We start from the raw sequence: 22,500 nt of genomic DNA on the forward strand, positions 1-22,500 counted from the left end.
TAAAAATATATATACATATATATATATGTATACATATACTTATAAATATTTATTTATTTTGTAAATGAATAAACATATACACAAATAGAAAAAATAAATGAATAATAATAATAATAATATATATATATATATATATATATATATATATATATAATTACGTGGTAATCTCATATGTCATATTTTTTTTGTTTATATTTCTAAGGGTTAAAATTTGTTAATTATGTATTTTATAAAAGGCGGACATATATATATATAAAATATATATGTATGTATATGTGTTGACTTATTAGTACATAATATATATGTTGATCTTTTTAAAAACGTTCAGTCGTCATCCGATTCATCATTTGCATCATCTTCTGGGACATAATTTTCTTGGTCTGCTGATTGATTTTTTTTCATAATCTTATTATTTGAATTATTTTTATTATTTCCTTGTTCATTGTCATCATCATCTTCATCATCGCTACTTACTCTTTTTTTGTTAATATCTCCAAGCATTTGTTGAAATAATGTTGGTTCATTATCTAGTTCTATATCTTCAGGATGTACAAAAATTTCTCTTTTAATTTCTGTTTTTGAATAAGCTTTGAATGGAATATCAACTTTTTGATCACAACCAAAATAGGAATCACATAAAGCAAAAACGGAGACTGCTAAGTTACCTACTTTATCTACAAGGAATTGTAATTTTTCTTCTATAATTTTTTCACAATTTTTAACATGTACATATTTTAATATACGATCATCATTTTTATAGGTAGCTATAATCCACCATTCTTCAAATTTGGGTTGTGGAAAAAAAGGTGCATGTATATATCCAGCTGCTTCATTTTCTTTTAAATTTGATCTATCAATTTGGACATAAACAGAAGCAACATCTCCTTTGACTATATGTGTTTCATCTTCTACTACAATATGTGCAGTCATTTTTATATCTGGAATAGTATTACAAAAAGCTTTGACATCTAATATTTGTTCTGCATTCATATCAACTAATCCTTTTCTATTTTCATGATCTTGATGAACAAAATCTAATACTTCTTTGACAGAAAATTTTCCTTTATGTACATGCCTAACAATACTTTCATCAAAATGAGGTATCTGTAATAAACTAGAATTTTTTGCTTCAAATGCTTGTATTAAACATCTTCTGAATGTTAAAGCTGATTGTGCTGTTAAAAACCAATCCCTTAGAATACTGATTTCAATCATACTATGTGTTATTAATAAAGAAAATTTTAAAATATGTTCTAAATCCTTTTTTAAATCATCTGATAATAAATCATGTCTTCTTTGCATATGTGCTAATATTAAAAAATAATTTTTTGTAATAACAGGAATTTTAAATGTTCTTTTTTTAGGTTCAATTAATTCTTCCATCAATGTTTTTATATATTGTTCATCATCCTTTTTCATTTCTATATCTCTACTTTCAGCTGTTGCTGCTAACATCTCTGGAAAAGATTTAGATCGACTATTCTCATTTATAGTATATGTCAAATATTGTAATGTCTCTATTTTTACACCATTAGGTCCATACTGTTTTTGTTTTTGATAGTATATAATAAATGTTGCAGGTATAAATACAAGAAATATTAAAAAAAAAATTGATAATATTAATAATTGATATTTTTCATCAATCAATAATTTAGGTAAACCAATACCTACTTTCATCATACCAGGTCCATCTGGATTACCATATTTTTCATAATTCTCTTTTGATATTTCATCAGTTAATGCTTGATAAGCCTTTGTTATTAATATAAATTTAGCAGCTGCTGAGGTATCATTCGGATTCTTATCTGGATGATATTTTAAAGATTTCAATCGATATGCCTTTTTTATTTCTCCAACTGTTGCTCCTATACTTACTTCTAATATTTCAAATGGATCAAAAGTTTGCATTGGTTTAGTATTTAACATCTCATTTATTAATATATATAATAATCCCCAAAAAATTACTAATAAAAAAAATTGTATTATCTTTATATATCCTATTCTTTCCAACAATCCTGTATTCTTATTTCGTTTCTCTTGCTTTTCTTTACATAAGGAACAAGTACATGACCTATATGTACTATTATTCTTAGATTTTTTTAAATTGTAATAATCATTCTTAAATACTCTTTTTATTATATTCTTTAAATACACATAGGTACATGGTATCAATACACAAATTAATACTGTTCCTGCGAAAAATATAAATGCTGAGTCATCATAACTCAATAATGGTTCTTTTTTACTATCTTTAGTAAACGTATCACGAAATTGTGACATTATAAAAAACAAATTCTAAACAAAAAGGTTAAGATGGAACATATAAATATATATATGTAGATGAAATTGTAAGTATATAAATAAATAAATATATATATAAATATATATGTATGTATATATATATATATATATATATATATATATATATATATATATGTTTATTTATTTATTCATTCATATGTTACACACACACACACATAAAAAAACAAAAAAAAAAAAAAAAAAAAAAAAAAAAAATTTATATTAATATATATATTTTTCGCTAAAAATTAAAACATCAACGAAGAATATTAATACTAAAAACTATGGAGTGAATAAAAACATTTTAAATAATATTATATTTACAAGAAAACATTTAAATAAATAAATATATATATATAAACTAAATATTAATTATCAAATATGAAACTTCATAATTTACAAAGTTACAAATATTAATAATATAAATAATATATTATATATTATAAATTATATATTATTATTTTTTTTTTTTTTTTTTTTTTTTTTGTTCTAAAAAAAAAGTTCATTATATAAAAAATAATGCATAAGGTTAAAGCAAGAGCCTTTCATGTAAAAATAATATGAGCACTTTATAAAATATATATAATATATATATATATATATATATATATAATATGTATAATTATATTTTATATATTTTTTTTTATATCACATGAATTAAAACAAATTTTGTACTATTTAAAATATTATATATATATTTATATATATATATATATATAATACTGTACAAAATAATATTTGTTATAATAATAAAAAAATTAAAAACATGTCCTTCATAAAAAATCTTTTTGTAACATTATATATATGACTTATCGTTTTACAATATTTTATATATTATTACAACATTTTAATTCAGAAATTCTCATTTTTAATATTTCAAATGTAATATAGATATAAAAAGTACATTATATATATACATAAACATGATAATAAAAAAAATAATACCCAAAAAATTTTATTTAAATTGGCTTATAAGAAATTTTATAAAAATATAATATTATACATAATTATATATATAATAATATATCCATTATTAATTAATTAAAATAATATGTATATATAAATATATTATTATATTATGTATATATATATATATATATATATTATATACACAGTACTACAAAACTTATTAGTTTATAATATATATATAATATTATATATTCATAAAAATATAAATATTTACTTATATATTTTTATATACTAAAAATAACATTTTAATATGACAATTATTTTATCTTTTTAATCTAATAATTATTACATATATAAATATATATATATATAGTACAATTATAAAAAAAAAAAAAAAAAATATTATATATAAAATATATATCTTTGAAACACCATTATTTTTATATAAAAATTTACTCAATTTTAAAAAACTCTTTCATAAATTAATATCAGAAAAAATATATTATTTATATACTTATAATAATATGATTGTAAATATAACATAATAGAAATAAAATTCAATAAAAAAAAAGAAAAGAGAAAAAAAATGTAATATATAATAATAAGAAACCTAAGAAAAGATAAATATAAAATTTTTTCTATAAAATCAAAGAAAAAAAAAAAAACCACCAAAAAAAAAAAAAAAAAAAAAAAATTTAGTTATCTAAATATATGTAATATATATATATATTATATGTATATAATTTATTAATAATATTTTGACCTTAATATTAAACCTTAATCCTTTTTGACAACACCACATTATAAATATATATATATATATTATAATATTATTTATATATATTATTATTATGGTATATATTATAATATAATAAAATAAAAATTATATATATATATATATATATATATATATATATATAATATTTGGAATAAAATTATAATATTTGAACTTAAGAATAAAAATTTTAAATAAATAAAAAAAAACAAAAAAAAAAAAAATATATCTATATATATTTTTCTAAAAAGGTATGTTATTTTTTATATTAATTTAAAAATTTTGATTTTTTTTTTTTTTCTTTTTGAAACGTTATATTATTAAAGTTATATAAAAAGAACAAATCTAATATGAGAAGTACATATTTTATAAATAAAAAAATTATAAAATAATGGATATTGTAATAATTTTTTTTACAATGGTTCAAAGGCATATATTTTATAATAATTATTATATATTGTTAAAATATATAAACAACAACCAATCGATTTTTATGTTCAAAAATAAGACATAATATAAAATTATATAGGGAAAGAATAAACATTGTTTTGAATTATAAATATATAATATTAGATTTTTATTAATTTTTATAAAATATGAATATTCAAAAATATAAATATATATATATATAATATATATATTTATATTTATTTATATATCTGTTCCTCATCTATATAATATATTTGTAACCACACTAAAATATATATATATAATATTCCAAATTGAATTATTATTTCACGTAAAGTATTTTCTAAATTTTGTTCTAATATAAATTTTATTTATTCATTTTTTTTTTTTTTTTTTTATTTATTTTCCTTTTTTTGGCTAGTTACACCTGTACGATATTGTATTGTATTGTATGTATTGTATTTTTTTTTTTTTTTTTTTTTCTAGCTACTTTAAAATTGTAGCTATTTTTAAAAAGCCATTTTTATATATTCCGTCTATTTTTCACCTGAACAAGCAATAATATAAAAGTTCAATGTGTGTATGTTTTTTTTTTTTTTTTATGAAATAGGAAAAGAGATATATAATACAATATAATATATATATATTTATGTATTGATTATAATTTTAAAAATTAATTTAATATATTAACATTCCTATAAATTCATTCTGATTTTACCAAAATAAAATAAAATATTTGTTGATATAGGTCCTTATTAATTTATTTTATATTATTTCATTATATCTTTTTTATACAATAAAATTCCACTTTATTTGTTACATTATAAACACATCACATATATATATATATATATATATATATATATATATATATATAATGTATCGCTTACACAACCGTTGTTGTAATCAATATTGTTGTGATGATTCAATGAATTGTTTAAATAACCATAATGATATTCTTCTAAATGGTATGTGCTCCAAATGTTGTAATATAGAACATGTTTTGAATATGCATACAAATGAATTAAATCGTTCATACGATGAACATAAATGTAATGCTTGTCCATTAAATAGTGAGAACCTAAGACATAAAAGGACTGAACAAATCAGTGATTACACATATATTAATAGCATAAGTTATTCAAATGATATATTTAATTCAGACAATAAAATTAAAATCAATCTGTGTAACGAAAATTTTGATTCAAATAAAATTTCTATGGATAATAAGATAATTAAATATAATGATGATTGTAATGTGCCTTCTTTCTTTAATTCGTCCTTATGTAACAAAAAAAATAGTAAGCTCCAAGAATTGAAATGTCTTCAAAAAAAATATAATAATTCAGAGAACTTATATGATAAAAATAAAAGAATATATCCTATAAAGAATTTAAAGAGCAATAATGAAATGTCATATATTAATAATAAAAATAAGACAAATATAAAATTGTTACATCAACATGGTGACAATACTTACTCCTTTAATAAACATGGATGTTATGAAATGAATACACAAAAAATATTAACAGGTACATATGATGAGAAGGATAATATAAATATAAGTAAAAACAAAGAAAAATGTCTATCCACTAATCATGTAATAAATAGTACAATAGAAATATTTCACAATAACAAAAACTCAAATAATAAATTAAAAGAAAAAACAAACCATTTCGAAATAAAAGCAAACAAAACAGATGATATTATAAACCCAATCATAAATAATAATGTAATAACAAATTATAGGAATCAAAGAAAGGAAAAAAATAATAAGTCATCATATGAAAAAATAAAAGAAAGAAGTAGTAGCGAAATTGAATATAACCAAATAAATGATATTTGTTTATATGATAAAAAATTAAAAAGATACTCATTAGATGATATACAAAAAGGAAAAGTTGAGATACCAGAAATTATATTTAAAAAATTACCCATGCATAAAAGCACAGATAATCTAATTGAGTCATACAAAAATAATAAAAAACTTTTAAAATTTATGGAAGATTGTAATAAATCTACAAGTCTTATATTAAAATATCCTGAAATAGAAAAAAAAAAAGGAAAACATAGAAAACAACAAAAGACATATAAATTACCTTTTGAATATTCATCATTTATTAGTAATAAAATAGGATCTACTATTATATATGAAGACAAATTTGATAGAAAAAATTATCATCCTCATGTGAAAAATTTACACATGGGTAAACAATTTGAAAAACATGTTTTTAATATATTAAAGAATAAAAAATTAATGGGGAAAAAATTATTTAGTAAAAGTAATAAATATAAAATGTATAAATATAATAATCAGAATGGTTTTTGGATTAGTAATATTGACAAACAACGTTTAGTATGTCCAGAAAAAAATGATTCTTATATTACTGAATTGATTTATATAAAAAATGATAATTATGATCAACAAATGGATATATTAAAAAAATGTGAACATTATGATAATATCATTCCACCTATAGAACAATTTTATAAAAATAATAACTTTTATTATTTTCTACAAAAAGAAAAAATATATACAGGTAGTATACAACCAGTCATAGCAACAATAATGAAAAGATATGACTTAAAGGATGGGCATACATATAAAAAATTTCCTTCACCCGAAGATATAACCATAGGAGCATAATAAAATAATATGTAAAATATAATATATAATATATTATATATATATATATATATATATATATATATATATGTTTATTTTAAAAAAAAAAAAAAAATTGTCGTACTGTACACATATTTTAAATATATTCAATATAATAAACATATTTATAATTATTATTTTATTTTTAATCAACTAATACTTTAATATAACATTTTGGTTTAATATAAAAAAATTGTTTTCTCTTAAAATTTAAAATATATATATATATATATATATATTATGTATATATAATAATTGAAATAGATTAAACGTACTTTTCCATTTTTTATGTACATTTTATGTAATATGAATGTAGAGAATATAAAATATATCAGGATATGTATTTTTTATTTATTTATTATATCTTTTAAATTATGTATGCCTTTTCAAAATTGAATTATTAAAAAAATATTTTACTTGGAAAGAAAGATACAATTTTAATAATACATACAATATGTATATTATATATATATATATATATATATGTGATACAAATTAATAAAAAATATATAGTAATAAATTAAAAAAATGTTTATATTATTATATATATATATATATATATATATATATTTTTTTTTGAGCATTTCCAATAAAAATATAGAACTGATTAAATTAAGAATATATAAATATATATTTTAAAAATACGGTATATATATCATTAAATTAATAATAAAATACTTACATTCAACAAGTGTAGATAAATATTGAAAAAAAAAAAATAATAAATAAATAATATATGAATAAGGGCTGCTCGTGAAACATACACACATTTATATATATATATTATATATATGTGTATATTTATTTATTAATTTATTTATTTTTATACTATTATTTTATTTTATCTTCCCAAATAAATATATAAATGTAAATTTTTGATTTTTATGTAATATATAATATATTTTGATTAAGCCTTATTGAGTATATTAAAATATATATATTATGTTTACATTTACATTTAATTAAAATTATTTGGAATTCTATATTTTGTAGAAAATAATTTAAAAACAGAAATACAATAATTAATTATTAAATAATATATTGATGTTTTATTTTATTTATTTTTTTTTTTTTGATATGATTTTTTCCGTTAGTATACAAAAAAAAAAAAAAGTTAAATTGTATATTATATTAAATTATATATAAATATAATACTATTATAATATATATATATATAAATATATTAAATCCGTATCATAACATATGTATATTACATTTTGTAGACTCTTTGCTTTTTCTTTTTTTTTTTTTATATTTGAATTAAAAAAAATGTATAATATAAAGCTAATTTAATTAATATATATATATATATTTTTATTTTTTGATGTATCTTCTACATATTTTTATTGATATAACTAAAGTATATAAAAAATGAGTTCCTATATATTGTGTGTGTTGAATAAATATACTTCATATGTATTAAATATTTTCCCCACAAAATAAAATATATATATATATATATATATATATATTAATTTAAACTTTTTTTTTTTTTTTTTTTTTTTATCTTTAATCCTATATATATATATATATATATATATTTTACTTTCTTTATTATTTTTTAAGTTCATTTTTTTTTTAGTATATCTTTCTATAAATTTATGTGGATATAAAAATCATATACATTTAAGAATAACATATATTTTTTTATTTAATTATGTATTTCATTATTTTTATATGTTACATTTTAATATTTCTTATATGAAAATTAAAATATATATATATGTATATTTTTATATAGATAAAAATATATGCAAAAATATCATTAATATATATATTTATTATCAGTCGTGGAATATATTGTAGAATATACATTTTAATACAGACACGAGAAAATTAAAAAAAAAAAAAAAAAATAAGAAAGCATAAAAAAAAAAAAAAAAAAAAAAAAAAAAAGGTTTTATCGCTCTACAACCACATTTCAACATTTTTAAAAGTCAATATAAAGTAGACATATCTATATGTATAAATATATTTATATATATTTATATATATATATATATATTTTTTTTTTTTTGAGAAAGGTCAATATGAGGGGTAGTACTATCAATGATATAGCGGAGAGCTCGTTGGATTATAAAAGTGATTATTCGCGTGACGAGAAAAATGAATTATCTTCTTCTGTAAAAAGTTTTTCTTCTATAGATGAAATAAATAATAAGAAAAGAAAAGATTCTACATATAATACATTCGAAGAGAATTTTTTTAAATCCCATTGTGGAGTGGATGAAAACACTTATCAAGAAAGTTATATAAGTGACAACAACAAAAGGAAGAATGTACCTTCATATTTATTAAAAACGAAAACGATGCAAAAAAGAGATTCTTGTGAAGATTATAAATTAAGAAGTGATAGAGTTCATAGTTCTAAATTTGATAAGATGAATAGCCTTAAAAGTGATAGACTAAATAGTCTTAGAAGTGATAAAATAAATAGCCTTAAAAGTGATAGACTAAATAGTCTTAGAAGTGATAAAATTAATAGCCTTAAAAGTGATAGACTAAATAGTCTTAGAAGTGATAAAATTAATAGCCTTAAAAGTGATAGACTAAATAGTCTTAGAAGTGATAAAATAAATAGCCTTAAAAGTGATAGACTAAATAGTCTTAGAAGTGACAGAATAAATAGCCTAAAAAGCGATAGACTAAATAGTGTTAGAAGTGATCGTATTCGTAGCTTAAAACATTACAAATTAAAAAAAGAAAAACGAATCAGAGACGAACAGATGAAATATATTTATAAGAGTTATAGATCTTTCCCTTTGAAGGAAACAGAAAAAACAGGTATATGGATTATCGATACAATAAATGAGGCATTAGATAATTTATATGATATGAATGAAAAAGATCTTTATTATAATAATATGGATATAATAGAAAACGAACTAGAAGATAAGAACAATAAAGATATGGATGATGTAAAAAATGATAGTTATGATGATAAAGAAAATATTTATATATCATGTAAAGATATAAATGAACATATACAAATAAAGTGGCCAGATTTCTTAAAATTAAACAATCTAATATATTACAATCATATATTAAATATTTATGAAGGAATAAGAAATATTTTTAATAAATACGAAAAGGAAAGAAAAAATAAAATAAATGAAAATTATGATGATGAGGAGGAGGAAGATAATGATGAGACGAAATATAATGAAGAAGATATATATGAAGACGAAAAGGATATGGATGATAATCATATTAGAAGAGATGAAAAATATAAACACAAAATTAGAAATAAGGATAAAAATATTATGAATCATAATATATTAAAAAATAAGTCTAATAGATTATCTTTACCAAAATTTCCATATAAAGATTTAAAAGATCGTTGTATATCCAAGTGTTATAAAAACCTACCAGAAATATATGTTATGAATGATGAGAATAATATGTCTGAAAATATAAATAAAAATAATAATGAGGAATATAATGAAGAGTATATTATTCAAATGATATCACTTCCTGAATTAATTCATGGATTAAAAGAAAGATATATAGAATTATGTGATATTATAGGAGATCATTTAGAATATATGGAAGAAAATGGAAAGTATAGTTTTAAAGAATATTGTATTGAAGTATCTAGAATTTTTACTAGCCATATTATTAATTTAGTAACCTTATCAAATGTACCTCATTTTGTATATAACTTATTAGATAATTTCCAAGCATGCATAAAAAATTTTACTCTACACAAAATTAATTTAATAGATCCTAACAAAAAACAGGATGATTGTAATAAAGAAGGTATGAATCAAATTATAATAGAACCATATAAATGTCATATTAATGATGATGATAAAAATTATGATAAGTATGATCATAATGGATTACAGTTTGAAAATAATATCATATATAATGATTCATATGATACTCAAATGTATAATAATAAAACGGAAGCAAATTATTCAATTCAGGTGGATTTAAATAGTAATAATTCAACATCAAACTTAAATACAACCATAGCTATAAATAATAATGATGATAATTACAATAATAATAATGTTAATTATAATAATTACAATTATTATAATTATAATGAAAATATTTATAATAACAACAAAAATAAAACCTTTTCTTTATATCCAAATAATATGTTCAATAATAATTCAAACAACTATGATTATTTAAAAAATAACATGCAGAATAAAGAAAATATGATGACACATAATATTCATAGCTTACCTAAATATACAAGGACATATACAAATAATAGAAATAAAATAATGAATAACATAAGATCATGTGAACATATTTCATCTATATATAATGATATCAAAAATAATCCAAATAATAATAATATGAATATATTATCTAGAAGATCTAAAACTAGTACTATGAATTTGCCACAACATACAAATGAAGATAAATTAAATAATAAAGAAGAAGATTATAATTTTGAGAAATCAAGTACAAACAATTCAGATATTAATATAAAAACAGAAAATAATATATATATGAATAGTTCATATAATATAACTAATCAGACTGAAAATTATTATACTGCAAATTCTTTACCTCTAAATAATTCATTTCATAATATGGAAACAAATATAAATCAAACAGAAACAAATATAAATCAAACAGAAACAAATATAAATCAAATGGAAGTAAATAATTTCTTAGAATGTAAAAGTAAATACACCTCAAGATACCACAACTAAAATGTAACTATTATATGAATATATATATATTATATATATATATGTATATATGAAGAGAGAACACTTAAATATATACAACATATTGATAAAAATAAAAAAAAAAAAAAAAAGATTTTATATTATCTACATTGCTGTGCTTTAAAATATTCTTCAACATGATAAAATATATAAAGATAAACATAATATATTTATTTTTTTCTAAAGGGTATAATAAATATAAATATAAATATATATATATATATATATATATATATATATAATATATATATATGTATATTTCTTTTTATTTTTTTTTTCGTCAACATATATATATATATATATATTACTTAAAAACATAAAAATATTATATAAAAAAAATATATTTTTATATATATATCATCATAATACGAAAATTTTATTATTTTATTTTTTTTCAAATATATATCTCATAACCCATGCTTTAAAAGATTAAAAATATATTAATATAACAAGCAAACCTGCTCCTTTCAACATCGCACACGATAAAATAAAACATACATACATACATATATATATATATATATATATATATATATATATATATATATTCAAATACTTATTAATCTTTTTATAGATTTACAAATAACCATGTTTGTTTATTTTGTATTAATATATAAAATATATATATATTATATGTACTTAATATATTTTAAAAAAATAGATGAGTTCTTTTTTTTTTTTTTTTTATAGTTATATTACAAATAAATAAAATATATATATATAATTATAGAATATATCTCATCATATAATTATTAAAATTATTTTTATTTTTTATTATTAATAAGAATGAATGCTTATTTTTTTACATCCTTTTTTTTTTCTTAATAATTTTATATAAATATAATAATTATATTATTATATATTATATATATATATATATATATTTATAATAACATATTATTTATATATGTATATAATTTTATTATATATATTTTTTCACTACATATATTATATATTTATATGAATTGTCGCGTCCTTGTTTTTATTTTTATAATACATATACATAGAAATATACATATATTATATAAATAATAATAAAATAAAAATAACAAGGTTAACTGAATAATATTTTTAAATACGTATTTTTTTTTTTTTTTTTTTCTTTTGTTCATTTATTATAAAATTAAAAAAAAAAAAATACGTTTATATTATTTTATATATATATATATATATCCATTAGCATTTCATATCTCTTAAAATGCTTTTTTCAATTTTTTATTTTTTATAAAAAATTATTACATGTTAAAAAAAAGAAAAATTATTTTTTTTATTATAATATATATTATATATATAAAATAAAATAATTAATACAATTATAATACAACCCTTTAAAAATCCATCATTTCTTCCGTCATTTTTTTATTTTTATAAACATTTATAAAACAAAAAAAATATAAATAATAATTTTATCATATAATATTTATTATTATTATAATATCTTATTATTTTTTTTTTTTTTTTATATATATACGTTTATTAATATATTATATAAATATAATAAAAAAATATAAATATTATAATATATATTTATAATAATATATTTTTTTTTAACATTAATGAAAAAAAAAAAAAAAAGAAGAAAAAAAAAGAAATGACATATATATTTTTATTAATATTATATATATTTAATATTATTGTATTATTATTATATATATTAAGATTATGTAAATTCTTTTTCTTTATTAAATAAATGAGATATATAAATATAAATATATATATATTTAAAAAATATCATACATAATTATATATTTGTGATATGATATAAATACATACATTTGTAATATAATATAATATTAAAATGATTTCTTGTATTATGACATTATTATATTTTTTTTCTTCTAAAAAATAAAATTAATGTGAAAATTAATATATATAAATGTAAATATATATATATATATATATCTATGTAAATCCATATATATTTTTTAAAACATATTCATAGTAAAAAATACTTGTAGTATATAATAATTATATATGTATATGTGATATTTACATATTTATTATATATATAAAATTTAAAAATATATATAAAGGGTTGAGATTATTCAATATAATATATATTATATATATAATATATTTTAATACGTAGTTTTTTTTTATTTGTATGTTTTTATATATAACAGTATTAATTATTTACCCCCTGTCCATATTATAACCTTTAATGATTTGATTTGTTTCTTCTATTTTTTTTTTTTTTTTCGCCCCCCCCCTATTTGTGTTTTATTTATATATTATTTATATTTTATATTATTTATATTTTATTTTGTTTTGTTTTATTTTTTTATAAAAAAAAAAAAAAAAAGGTATCATCATAAAATGTTATGGCAAAAATGTCCTCATTGATAAATATACACTATGATGAAAATAATGATGAAGAAGAAAATTTGATTATAAAGTTTGCAGACTATGAGACATTTAAATTATATGTTTTAAAAAAATATGATAAGATATATAAAACATGCAATTATGAGAAATCTGTTATAAATTATTATAGTGTGAAGTGGATTAATTTTATTAATCGTAAGGTTCCCATATTATTACAAAACAAGAGCGGTCCTTGTCCTCTTTTATGTATTACAAATATTTTATTATTAAGAAATCAATTACATATTGATAGAAAAGTTAAGAAGATATCACAAAAAGTTTTAGAAAGTAAAATTATGAATATTTTATTAGAATCTAATAAAAAGAATGTAACTGAAAATAATTCATCTTGTAATTATAGAAAGAATATTATTGAATGTGTTGAAATATTACCACAATTAAAATATGGATTAGATGTTAATTGTAAATTTACAAATATTTGTTCTTTTGAATATACAAAAGGTTTATGTATTTTTGATATGTTAAATATTCCTCTATATCATGGATGGGTTATTTCTTCAGATGATATTATTTTTTATTCCTATTTAAAAGATTATTCTTATAATGTTATTATCAATAAAATTGTTAGATATAATGAGTACTATGAAAAAAAGAGGAAAAAAAAACACCTTCTTGAATTAACCCAAGATAAAGATATTATGTGTGAACTAGAAGACATAAAAGAATACACTCCCAATTTTTTAGAAGATCGAGACAAAAAAAAAGAAAAGTCAAAGAGGAAAAGTGTATCTCCCATGAATAAAAATAAAACAAAAAATAAAAATAAAAATAAAAGTAATAAAAATAAAAATAAAAATAAAAATAATGACAATAATGTCAGCAGTGACAATATTGATAATTATGACCATATTGATTATAATAAGAATAAATATAATTCTAAGAATAATAAAAAAAATTATGACCTTCATTTTCATAACCAACAATTTGATGATAATCTTAATTTTAATTATCCACAATTTAACACTAGTTTTATTAAAAATAATAGTTTAAAAAAAAATAGTCATAATATACCCATCTTTCCAGACGATCTAGATCAAACGTCAGAAGATAACACAATAACTAAAATGTTAGTAGAAGATATAAATATAAGTGATAATAATTTCAATTTTGATAATATCAAATTATCAAAAAAGGTAAATCTTCAATATGACACCCAAATGTGTAATAACGATTTTGATACCAACAATAGTAGTAATAACAACAACAATAATAATAATAATAATAATAACAACAATAATAATAACAACAATAATAACAACAACAACAATAATAATAATATTAATAGTAGTAGTTGTAGTAATAGCTATATTCATCATAGCAATAGAAGGGCATTCAGCACAAATGTTGTTAGAAGCTCCAAAATAATTAATAATTTTTCGAATGTGCTAGAAAAAAAAGAAGATAATGTTTTAGAATCACATTTTATCAAAGAAAATAATAATTCAAATAAATTGTCGTCTCGTATAAAAAAATCACAATCATTTATTAAAAAAGAAAAAAGTTATAACAAATTAATGCTATATAAAGATAATCTAGATCATCTTAATAAAATAGATGCTCCAAAATTTCCAGAAGACACACTAACTAATTCAAATAATGTTATTACAAATGAATATTCTGAAAAAAATTATGAAGATAGTAATATTAAATTAAATAATATTGATGATGATAATTTTACAAATAATGAATTCTTTTTAGAATCTAATAAAATTGAAAGTATTATAAATGAACAAGCATTTGATAATTATACAGATAATAACACAGAAATAAGTGAAAATTTTATTATGAAAAATTATAACACAGAAATTAATCTAACACCTTATGAAGTACATGAAGCTTTAATTATTTCAGAATTTCTTGAAACACATAAAACACAATTAACTAAAGTAGGATTAAAGTTATTACATGAAACTCTAAATCCAAATCAACTTGTTGCCTTCTTTAGAAATAATCATTTTAATACACTCTTCAAATATGAAAATAAACTTTTCATTCTAGCTGCTGATATTTCATTTCTACATCTAAGCTGTACATGGGAACTTTTTGATAATGTTGAAAATGATACATCATATTTTGATAATAATTTTGAATGCCTAGCTAACCAAAAAACAGATAAAAAAGATCTTAATCATTCTATTATTTATTCCAGAAATTTTGATAAAAGTACTGCAAGAAACAATATTTATTGTTTAAGGTCTAATGCTACTATGAATAATAATAAAAAAAAAAAAAAAAAAAAATGCACCATCATGTGAAAATATTTATTGCTTCACCGAAATGTTATAAGTTATATATATGTATATATATATGTATATGTATATATATATATGTATATATATATGTATATATATATGTATATATATGTGTATATATATATGTTTATATATATATGTGTATATATATTTGTGTAAAAAAGCATCCAAAAAATAAAATAAAATAAATAAAACATATCTATCATATATAATTATATATATATATTTATTTATTTATTTATATTTATGTGTGTGTATTTATTTCCATCTACTAATTAAAGTTATTAAAAAAAATATATACCAACATATATATAATATATATATATATATATGTGTGTATGTATGTATCTATCTATATTTATTTATATCTTTATTTATATTTTATCTATATATCCATTTAATTAAATTATTTCACCATAATTTATTTATATTATTATATGTATTTTTTTTTTTTTTTTAATTATTATCATGCAAAATTAATTTATAATTTTTCTTGTAATTTTTTCAATTTTTTCAATTTTTTTCAATTTTTTTCTTTTTTTTTTTTTTTTTTTTTTTTTTTTTTTTTAAATCAATCCTTCGATCAAACTTTTTAATAACACCATGTTCTCCTTTATGCATTTTTCTCCACCCATAAAAGTATTTATATGTTTTATCGAGAAAGTCAAGAAATTTAATAAAATGGCTCTTTCGTCCTTATCAATGAAAAGAAAGATATAATTATCCTTCCCATGATCGGTTAAGTGATATAATATATCTATTAATATTATACAATCGTTACAATTTATAAATTGACTCTTTTCTTTCTTATTATAATTGCTTATGTTGTTATCATTATTTATTGCTAATATATTTTTTATTCTTTCTTCATCATCTTGTATATTTTCAAAAAGATGGAGAAACTTATTTTTAAATAAAGCATCTAATATATCAACATACATATCTTTGTCTAAATGAAAATGAAATATTCCTTCTTCTAAAAATGCAGTTCTTAAAATATCTATTTGATTCTTAAAACTTGTTCTTATCTTATTTGAATTCCATAAAATCTCAAAGTTTATTTTGTTTTTTATTTGTGCAGAACAATAATTATTATGACTACTAATATTGTTGATATTATTATTATTATTATTTAGTCCTTTTTTATGTAATGATAAACTTGTTAGATTGCCAGAATTACCATTTTCTATATCACTATACAATGATTCATCACTTAATGTTATACTACTATTATTACTCTCTATACTTTGGCTTCTAGAAATATTATTCTCTTTTAAACTATTATTTATTTTTTTATAACTGTTTCGTAAAATACTTTTCTTTTTGTCTTTGATTTTTTTATTTTCTTCTTGTATGTCTCCTTTGTCAATAGAATTTTTATATATATCTCTATCTATTTCTGTTCCATCCCTATCTAATATTTCCTTATCATAACCATTTTGATCATCACTATCTTCATTTTTTATTATTTCTTTTTTAGAAGATATATTTTGCTTTTTATATTCTATTTCTTCATAATTATCATGATGCAAATTACTTTTATGTTCATCTTCTAAAAATTGAATATCTTTATTTGTAGAATTCTTATTTTTTTGAGATAATTTATCAAAAAAGGTTATACCTTTTGTATATTCCTCAGGTATAATTTCAATGGTTAATTTTCTTGGCTTTAATCTAGAATTATTCACAGGGATAGTTGTATATTCATTTCGTCTTCTTATATATTTTTTCACATTAATTTTCTCAATTATATCCTCAACAACATGAATGGTGTTATCAATATTTATTGTTGTACTTGAATTTATATCATTAGATAAAATTTTAGATTCCTTAAAATCATTTAGTGATAATTTATATATTCTTAATTTATATCTTGCTATACCTCTTAAATAATATGCCTTAAATATAATATTTTTAATATTCATGTTACCCAGGTCTTTAATATTATATGTTGTATTATTTTTCATATTTGGTAAAAAATAATTATAAAATAAAATTACTGTAGAACAATCATCTATACTTTCAAAGTGTGCTGATAATCTTTGATATACCAAAGAACGATTTATAAGCGTTTTTGTACGTACAATATATAATTCTTCTTTTTTCTTATCAAAGTTGTAATTATCTGATATGACTTCTATATGTAATTCATTATTACAATTTTTCTCTATTTCAATAAATATATTGTCACATTTTAATTCGTAATCTATGTAATTTATTATATCATTGTAATTTTCTAAACACCTATGATAATTCTTCTTTTGATAATTTAATTTCCCTTCTTCATTTTTAGCTAAATATATTTCATATGCTTTATACACTTGTTTTATTATATGTTCCTTATTATTTAAATTACTTATGTCATGAGATGACTGACTTTTTTCTATATAAAGATCACTATGGATTCCTTCTACATGATTGTTTTGTTCTCTCTTGTGATTCAACGTTTCATTTTCGTTTCCATTATCATTATTTTGTACTAAATTTGGTGTGTTTTCTATTTGTATATTATTTTTATAATTTTCACAAAATATAGTGTCATTATGGCTATTATTATGAACATGTTCATAATTTTTATGAATACTTTCATGTTTTTTATTAACGTGTTCATAATTTTTATGATCACTTTCATATTTTTTATTAACATGTTCATAATTTTTATGAATATCTTCGTATTTTTCATTAACCTGTTCAGTACTGTTCTCAATATCATCTATATTTAATTTGTCCCATGCTTTATAATATGTATCCAATGAATTACAATCTCTTTTAAGATATGAGAATTTTATATTTTTATTGTAGATATTTCCTATATTTTTTTCGAAACCCTTACTATTATTATTATTATTATTATTATTATTATTATTATTATTGTTGTTGTATATATTTTTAAGTTTGATTTCTTCCTTTTCCTTTTCTTCTTTTTTCTTTATATCATTTTGCCAGTTATAGAGATCTTCAAAATATTCTTTTAATTCTATTGAATTATGTTTAAGTTGTTTTGCAATTTCGATGTGTGACTTGGCCATTTTATTTTTATTTAATTTATATCCATAACGTACAATATATATTTCATATTTCTCAGCATTAAATATGAAACGTGTGGTTCCTCCTTATATTTTTTCTATATATAAATAATATATATAATATGTAATATATATATATATATATATTATATATAGCCATTAAAGAAGAAATGGAAAAATATACATGCGCATATAAATCAATATATATATTAGTAATATGTCCATTTGAATTATGCTAGAATATGTATTTATATATGAGTTATGTTAAATAAGAATGATATATAAATTAAAAAATATATATATATTTTATATTAAGGTATATATATATATATATATATAAAGATAAAAGACAGATATAAAAATGTCCCAGTAATATACAGTAAATATCTATAAGAGAATATTTATTTTATTTTATTCCATATAAATATTAATAACAAGATAATCATTTATTTTGCACTATTTATTCTTATTTATATATTGGACATATAAATAAATAAATAAATATATATATATATATATAATATATATAATATATATATACATATATTATTTCATTTTTTTTCTTCCTTGTTATATAACAGCTGAAAGTCTTCTTACAATGTTTATATTTTAAAATGTTATAAAATTATTAAATAAAACAAAAAAAAAAAAAAAAAATAAAAATAATATATATTAAATATTAAATGTTATATACATTTTTGTTATAATAAATGTAGTTTCTTATAATATATTGAATTATCAATAAATATAAAAAGTACATATATTTATATGTATTTCAAAAAAAAAAAAAAAAAAAAAAAAGATAAATATGGATTTATAAAAAAAAATAATGAATATATATACATATAAATATATATGTATAAGTGGAAAGTATATATTATAGATATATATAATACTATCTATATATGTTATATATTTTTAATTTTTCTCAAAATGCTTTCTCATGGGTCCCCAGAAAGGTTCAGGATTTTCCAAGGTAAATAATTTGTGTGTATTTGTTTCTTTTTTAAAATTAGAAATGTTGATATTTTCAAAAGATGTATTTTTCTTAAAGAATTGGTAAGACAATAATTTTTCTTTAAGTTTTTCATCTTTTATAGTATCTATGGAATATATTTTTTTAATTTGTGTATTAGGATTAAGGTTATTTTGATCCTGGTTGTTTGTATGATTATTTTGGTTTGTATTATTATTTTGTACTAGATTTGAATTTTTTTTTTTTGAATTAATTTTAAAAATAATAGCTCGAAAAATATCCATAAAAACATTATTTGGAGCATTTGTTTTAACACTATCTGGATCTTTATGAAAATAAGAAACTTCATAATTTAAGTTTAATAAAGCGTTTACTAATAATTTTCTTGAGAAGGAGCAAATTTTAAAATTTCTGAATAAGGATGGTAAATTATAATATAATGGGATATTAATTTCTTGTTTTAAGCATCTAAAATTAATTAATATTCTTTCTCTAGTTTTTATTGTATTCAAATTATATTGTTCCAAATTTTCTAATAAAGAAATACATGTATGTATAAAATCTTCATTATGTAATTTACCAATATAAATGGGACCTCCAATTAATATATCTCCTCCACATTCTTCACATTTATTTGAGATATTTAATTTGGTACTTTTATATTTGTAAGAAATAAAAGAATTATTACAATTTTGGTTAGCATCACCTCCAGCTTCATTAGGGTTATTTTGATCGTCTGATTTGTTCAGATTATTGTTATTATTAGCATCATCATTATTATTATTATTATTGTTATTATTATTACCATCATTGTTATTATTATTATTACCATCATCATCCTTATTATTATTATTATTATTATTATTAGTTGTAGTCGTCGTTGTTGTATTATTAGTATTGCCATTTTGATCGTTTATTTTATTGTGATCAAGTGATATGTTATCATTCATTTCATCAACGTCATTTGCAACATGCAAATTTTTATTTTTTTTCATTTTTCTCCTCTTCTTCGAATGAGGATTTTCTGCAATAGATGAAAGGTGGTTGACATCCTTTTTGTAAGCCATTGGATTAATATGAAAACTAGAACAATTATTGCATTGATAAACAATTCCTGTATCTATACATACATCTTTTGTTTGTAATGCATCATCAATAACATGAACTAATAAACGTATATAAAAATCTATATTAATTGATATAAATGGAATAATACATTTTTTATATTTGGAAGCTATCATTTTGATTTTATAAAATAATACCCTTATACTAAATTCATTATTATAATTTACTTTATTACTAAATATCATACTATTATATTTATAAAATGATACATCAGGGAATTTTCCATTTAATATTCTCATATCTGTATTGGTTATTAAAATAAAGAAATTACTTCTTCCATATTTTAAACAACTTTCAAGATAATCAATAGAAGATCCATATGGATCTATATCAATAATATCAAACATATATCTTTCAATTAATTTACTTTTTTTAATTATATCATCTAAACATATATTTTGTTCTTCAACATTTGGATTATTTTCATTACCATTTATATCACTTTTCTCATATTTTTCTTCATAAATATATGTTTCATCCTCACAAGTATTATCAATTTTAGTTGTTATAACTTCATCATCATTTGATAAGAAGGTAGTTGAGTCACTATCATTTTCTATATCATTTTCTAATGGACAATTTTTTCTTCTATTATAATGTGTTAAGAAATTAAGAAATTTAAAAGCTTCTTTAAAATAATCAATACAATTATTTATATTATTAATATATGTAAATCCAATATCTAGTTTTTTATTATTCCTTTTTTTAGTATACATATTATCAACATTTAATATATTCATAACACTATTAGCATCATTACATAATATAGTATATTTTTCTTTCTTAATATTATTTCTTATAAAATTTCTTTTAATTTGTTTACATGCATATTTATCTATATCATTAGTTGTTATATGATTAATTGTATCTTCTAATTCTTTCGCATATCTTATACTTCTCATACCACTAGCACTTAATAATTCAATAATATTAAATCCCCGAAATATTATTTTCTCATTATTTTTATTTTTTTCTTTCATAAAA

The 22,500-nt window shown here is 18.1% G+C and overlaps 6 protein-coding genes across 6 annotated transcripts in view; 3 read left to right on the top strand and 3 right to left on the bottom strand.

Moving 5' to 3' along the window:
• Positions 1 to 324: 324 nt before the first annotated feature.
• On the bottom strand, positions 325 to 2,280 carry PADL01_1317700 (translocation protein SEC63; the record flags this gene model as incomplete). Its single annotated transcript, XM_028683716.1, has 1 exon — positions 325 to 2,280. The coding sequence occupies one exon, from the start codon at positions 2,278 to 2,280 to the stop codon at positions 325 to 327; it is 1,956 nt and encodes a 651-aa protein (XP_028539866.1).
• A 2,990-nt stretch (positions 2,281 to 5,270) lies between these two features.
• Positions 5,271 to 7,040, top strand: PADL01_1317800 (conserved Plasmodium protein, unknown function; the record flags this gene model as incomplete). The annotated part of the gene is made up of 1 exon (XM_028683717.1): positions 5,271 to 7,040. The coding sequence occupies one exon, from the start codon at positions 5,271 to 5,273 to the stop codon at positions 7,038 to 7,040; it is 1,770 nt and encodes a 589-aa protein (XP_028539867.1).
• Positions 7,041 to 9,088: 2,048 nt separating this feature from the next.
• PADL01_1317900 (conserved Plasmodium protein, unknown function) lies at positions 9,089 to 11,734 on the top strand (the record flags this gene model as incomplete). Its single annotated transcript, XM_028683718.1, has 1 exon — positions 9,089 to 11,734. The coding sequence occupies one exon, from the start codon at positions 9,089 to 9,091 to the stop codon at positions 11,732 to 11,734; it is 2,646 nt and encodes an 881-aa protein (XP_028539868.1).
• A 2,348-nt stretch (positions 11,735 to 14,082) lies between these two features.
• On the top strand, positions 14,083 to 16,392 carry PADL01_1318000 (conserved protein, unknown function; the record flags this gene model as incomplete). The annotated part of the gene is made up of 1 exon (XM_028683719.1): positions 14,083 to 16,392. One exon carries the CDS (start codon positions 14,083 to 14,085, stop codon positions 16,390 to 16,392), a length of 2,310 nt encoding a protein of 769 aa, XP_028539869.1.
• Positions 16,393 to 16,955: 563 nt separating this feature from the next.
• On the bottom strand, positions 16,956 to 19,418 carry PADL01_1318100 (conserved Plasmodium protein, unknown function; the record flags this gene model as incomplete). The annotated part of the gene is made up of 1 exon (XM_028683720.1): positions 16,956 to 19,418. The coding sequence occupies one exon, from the start codon at positions 19,416 to 19,418 to the stop codon at positions 16,956 to 16,958; it is 2,463 nt and encodes an 820-aa protein (XP_028539870.1).
• A 915-nt stretch (positions 19,419 to 20,333) lies between these two features.
• Positions 20,334 to 22,500, bottom strand: part of PADL01_1318200 (N2,N2-dimethylguanosine tRNA methyltransferase, putative) — a gene marked incomplete at both ends in the record, with an annotated part of 2,433 nt that continues 266 nt past the window's right edge. The window contains one exon of the mRNA XM_028683721.1: positions 20,334 to 22,500. This exon is cut by the window's right edge and continues 266 nt beyond it. Within this exon, the coding sequence (XP_028539871.1) occupies positions 20,334 to 22,500 (2,167 nt within the window).

The sequence above is a fragment of the Plasmodium sp. gorilla clade G2 genome (assembly GCF_900097015.1).
Source record: "Plasmodium sp. gorilla clade G2 genome assembly, chromosome: 13".
NCBI classification, from domain to species: Eukaryota; Apicomplexa; class Aconoidasida; order Haemosporida; family Plasmodiidae; genus Plasmodium; species Plasmodium adleri (nom. inval.).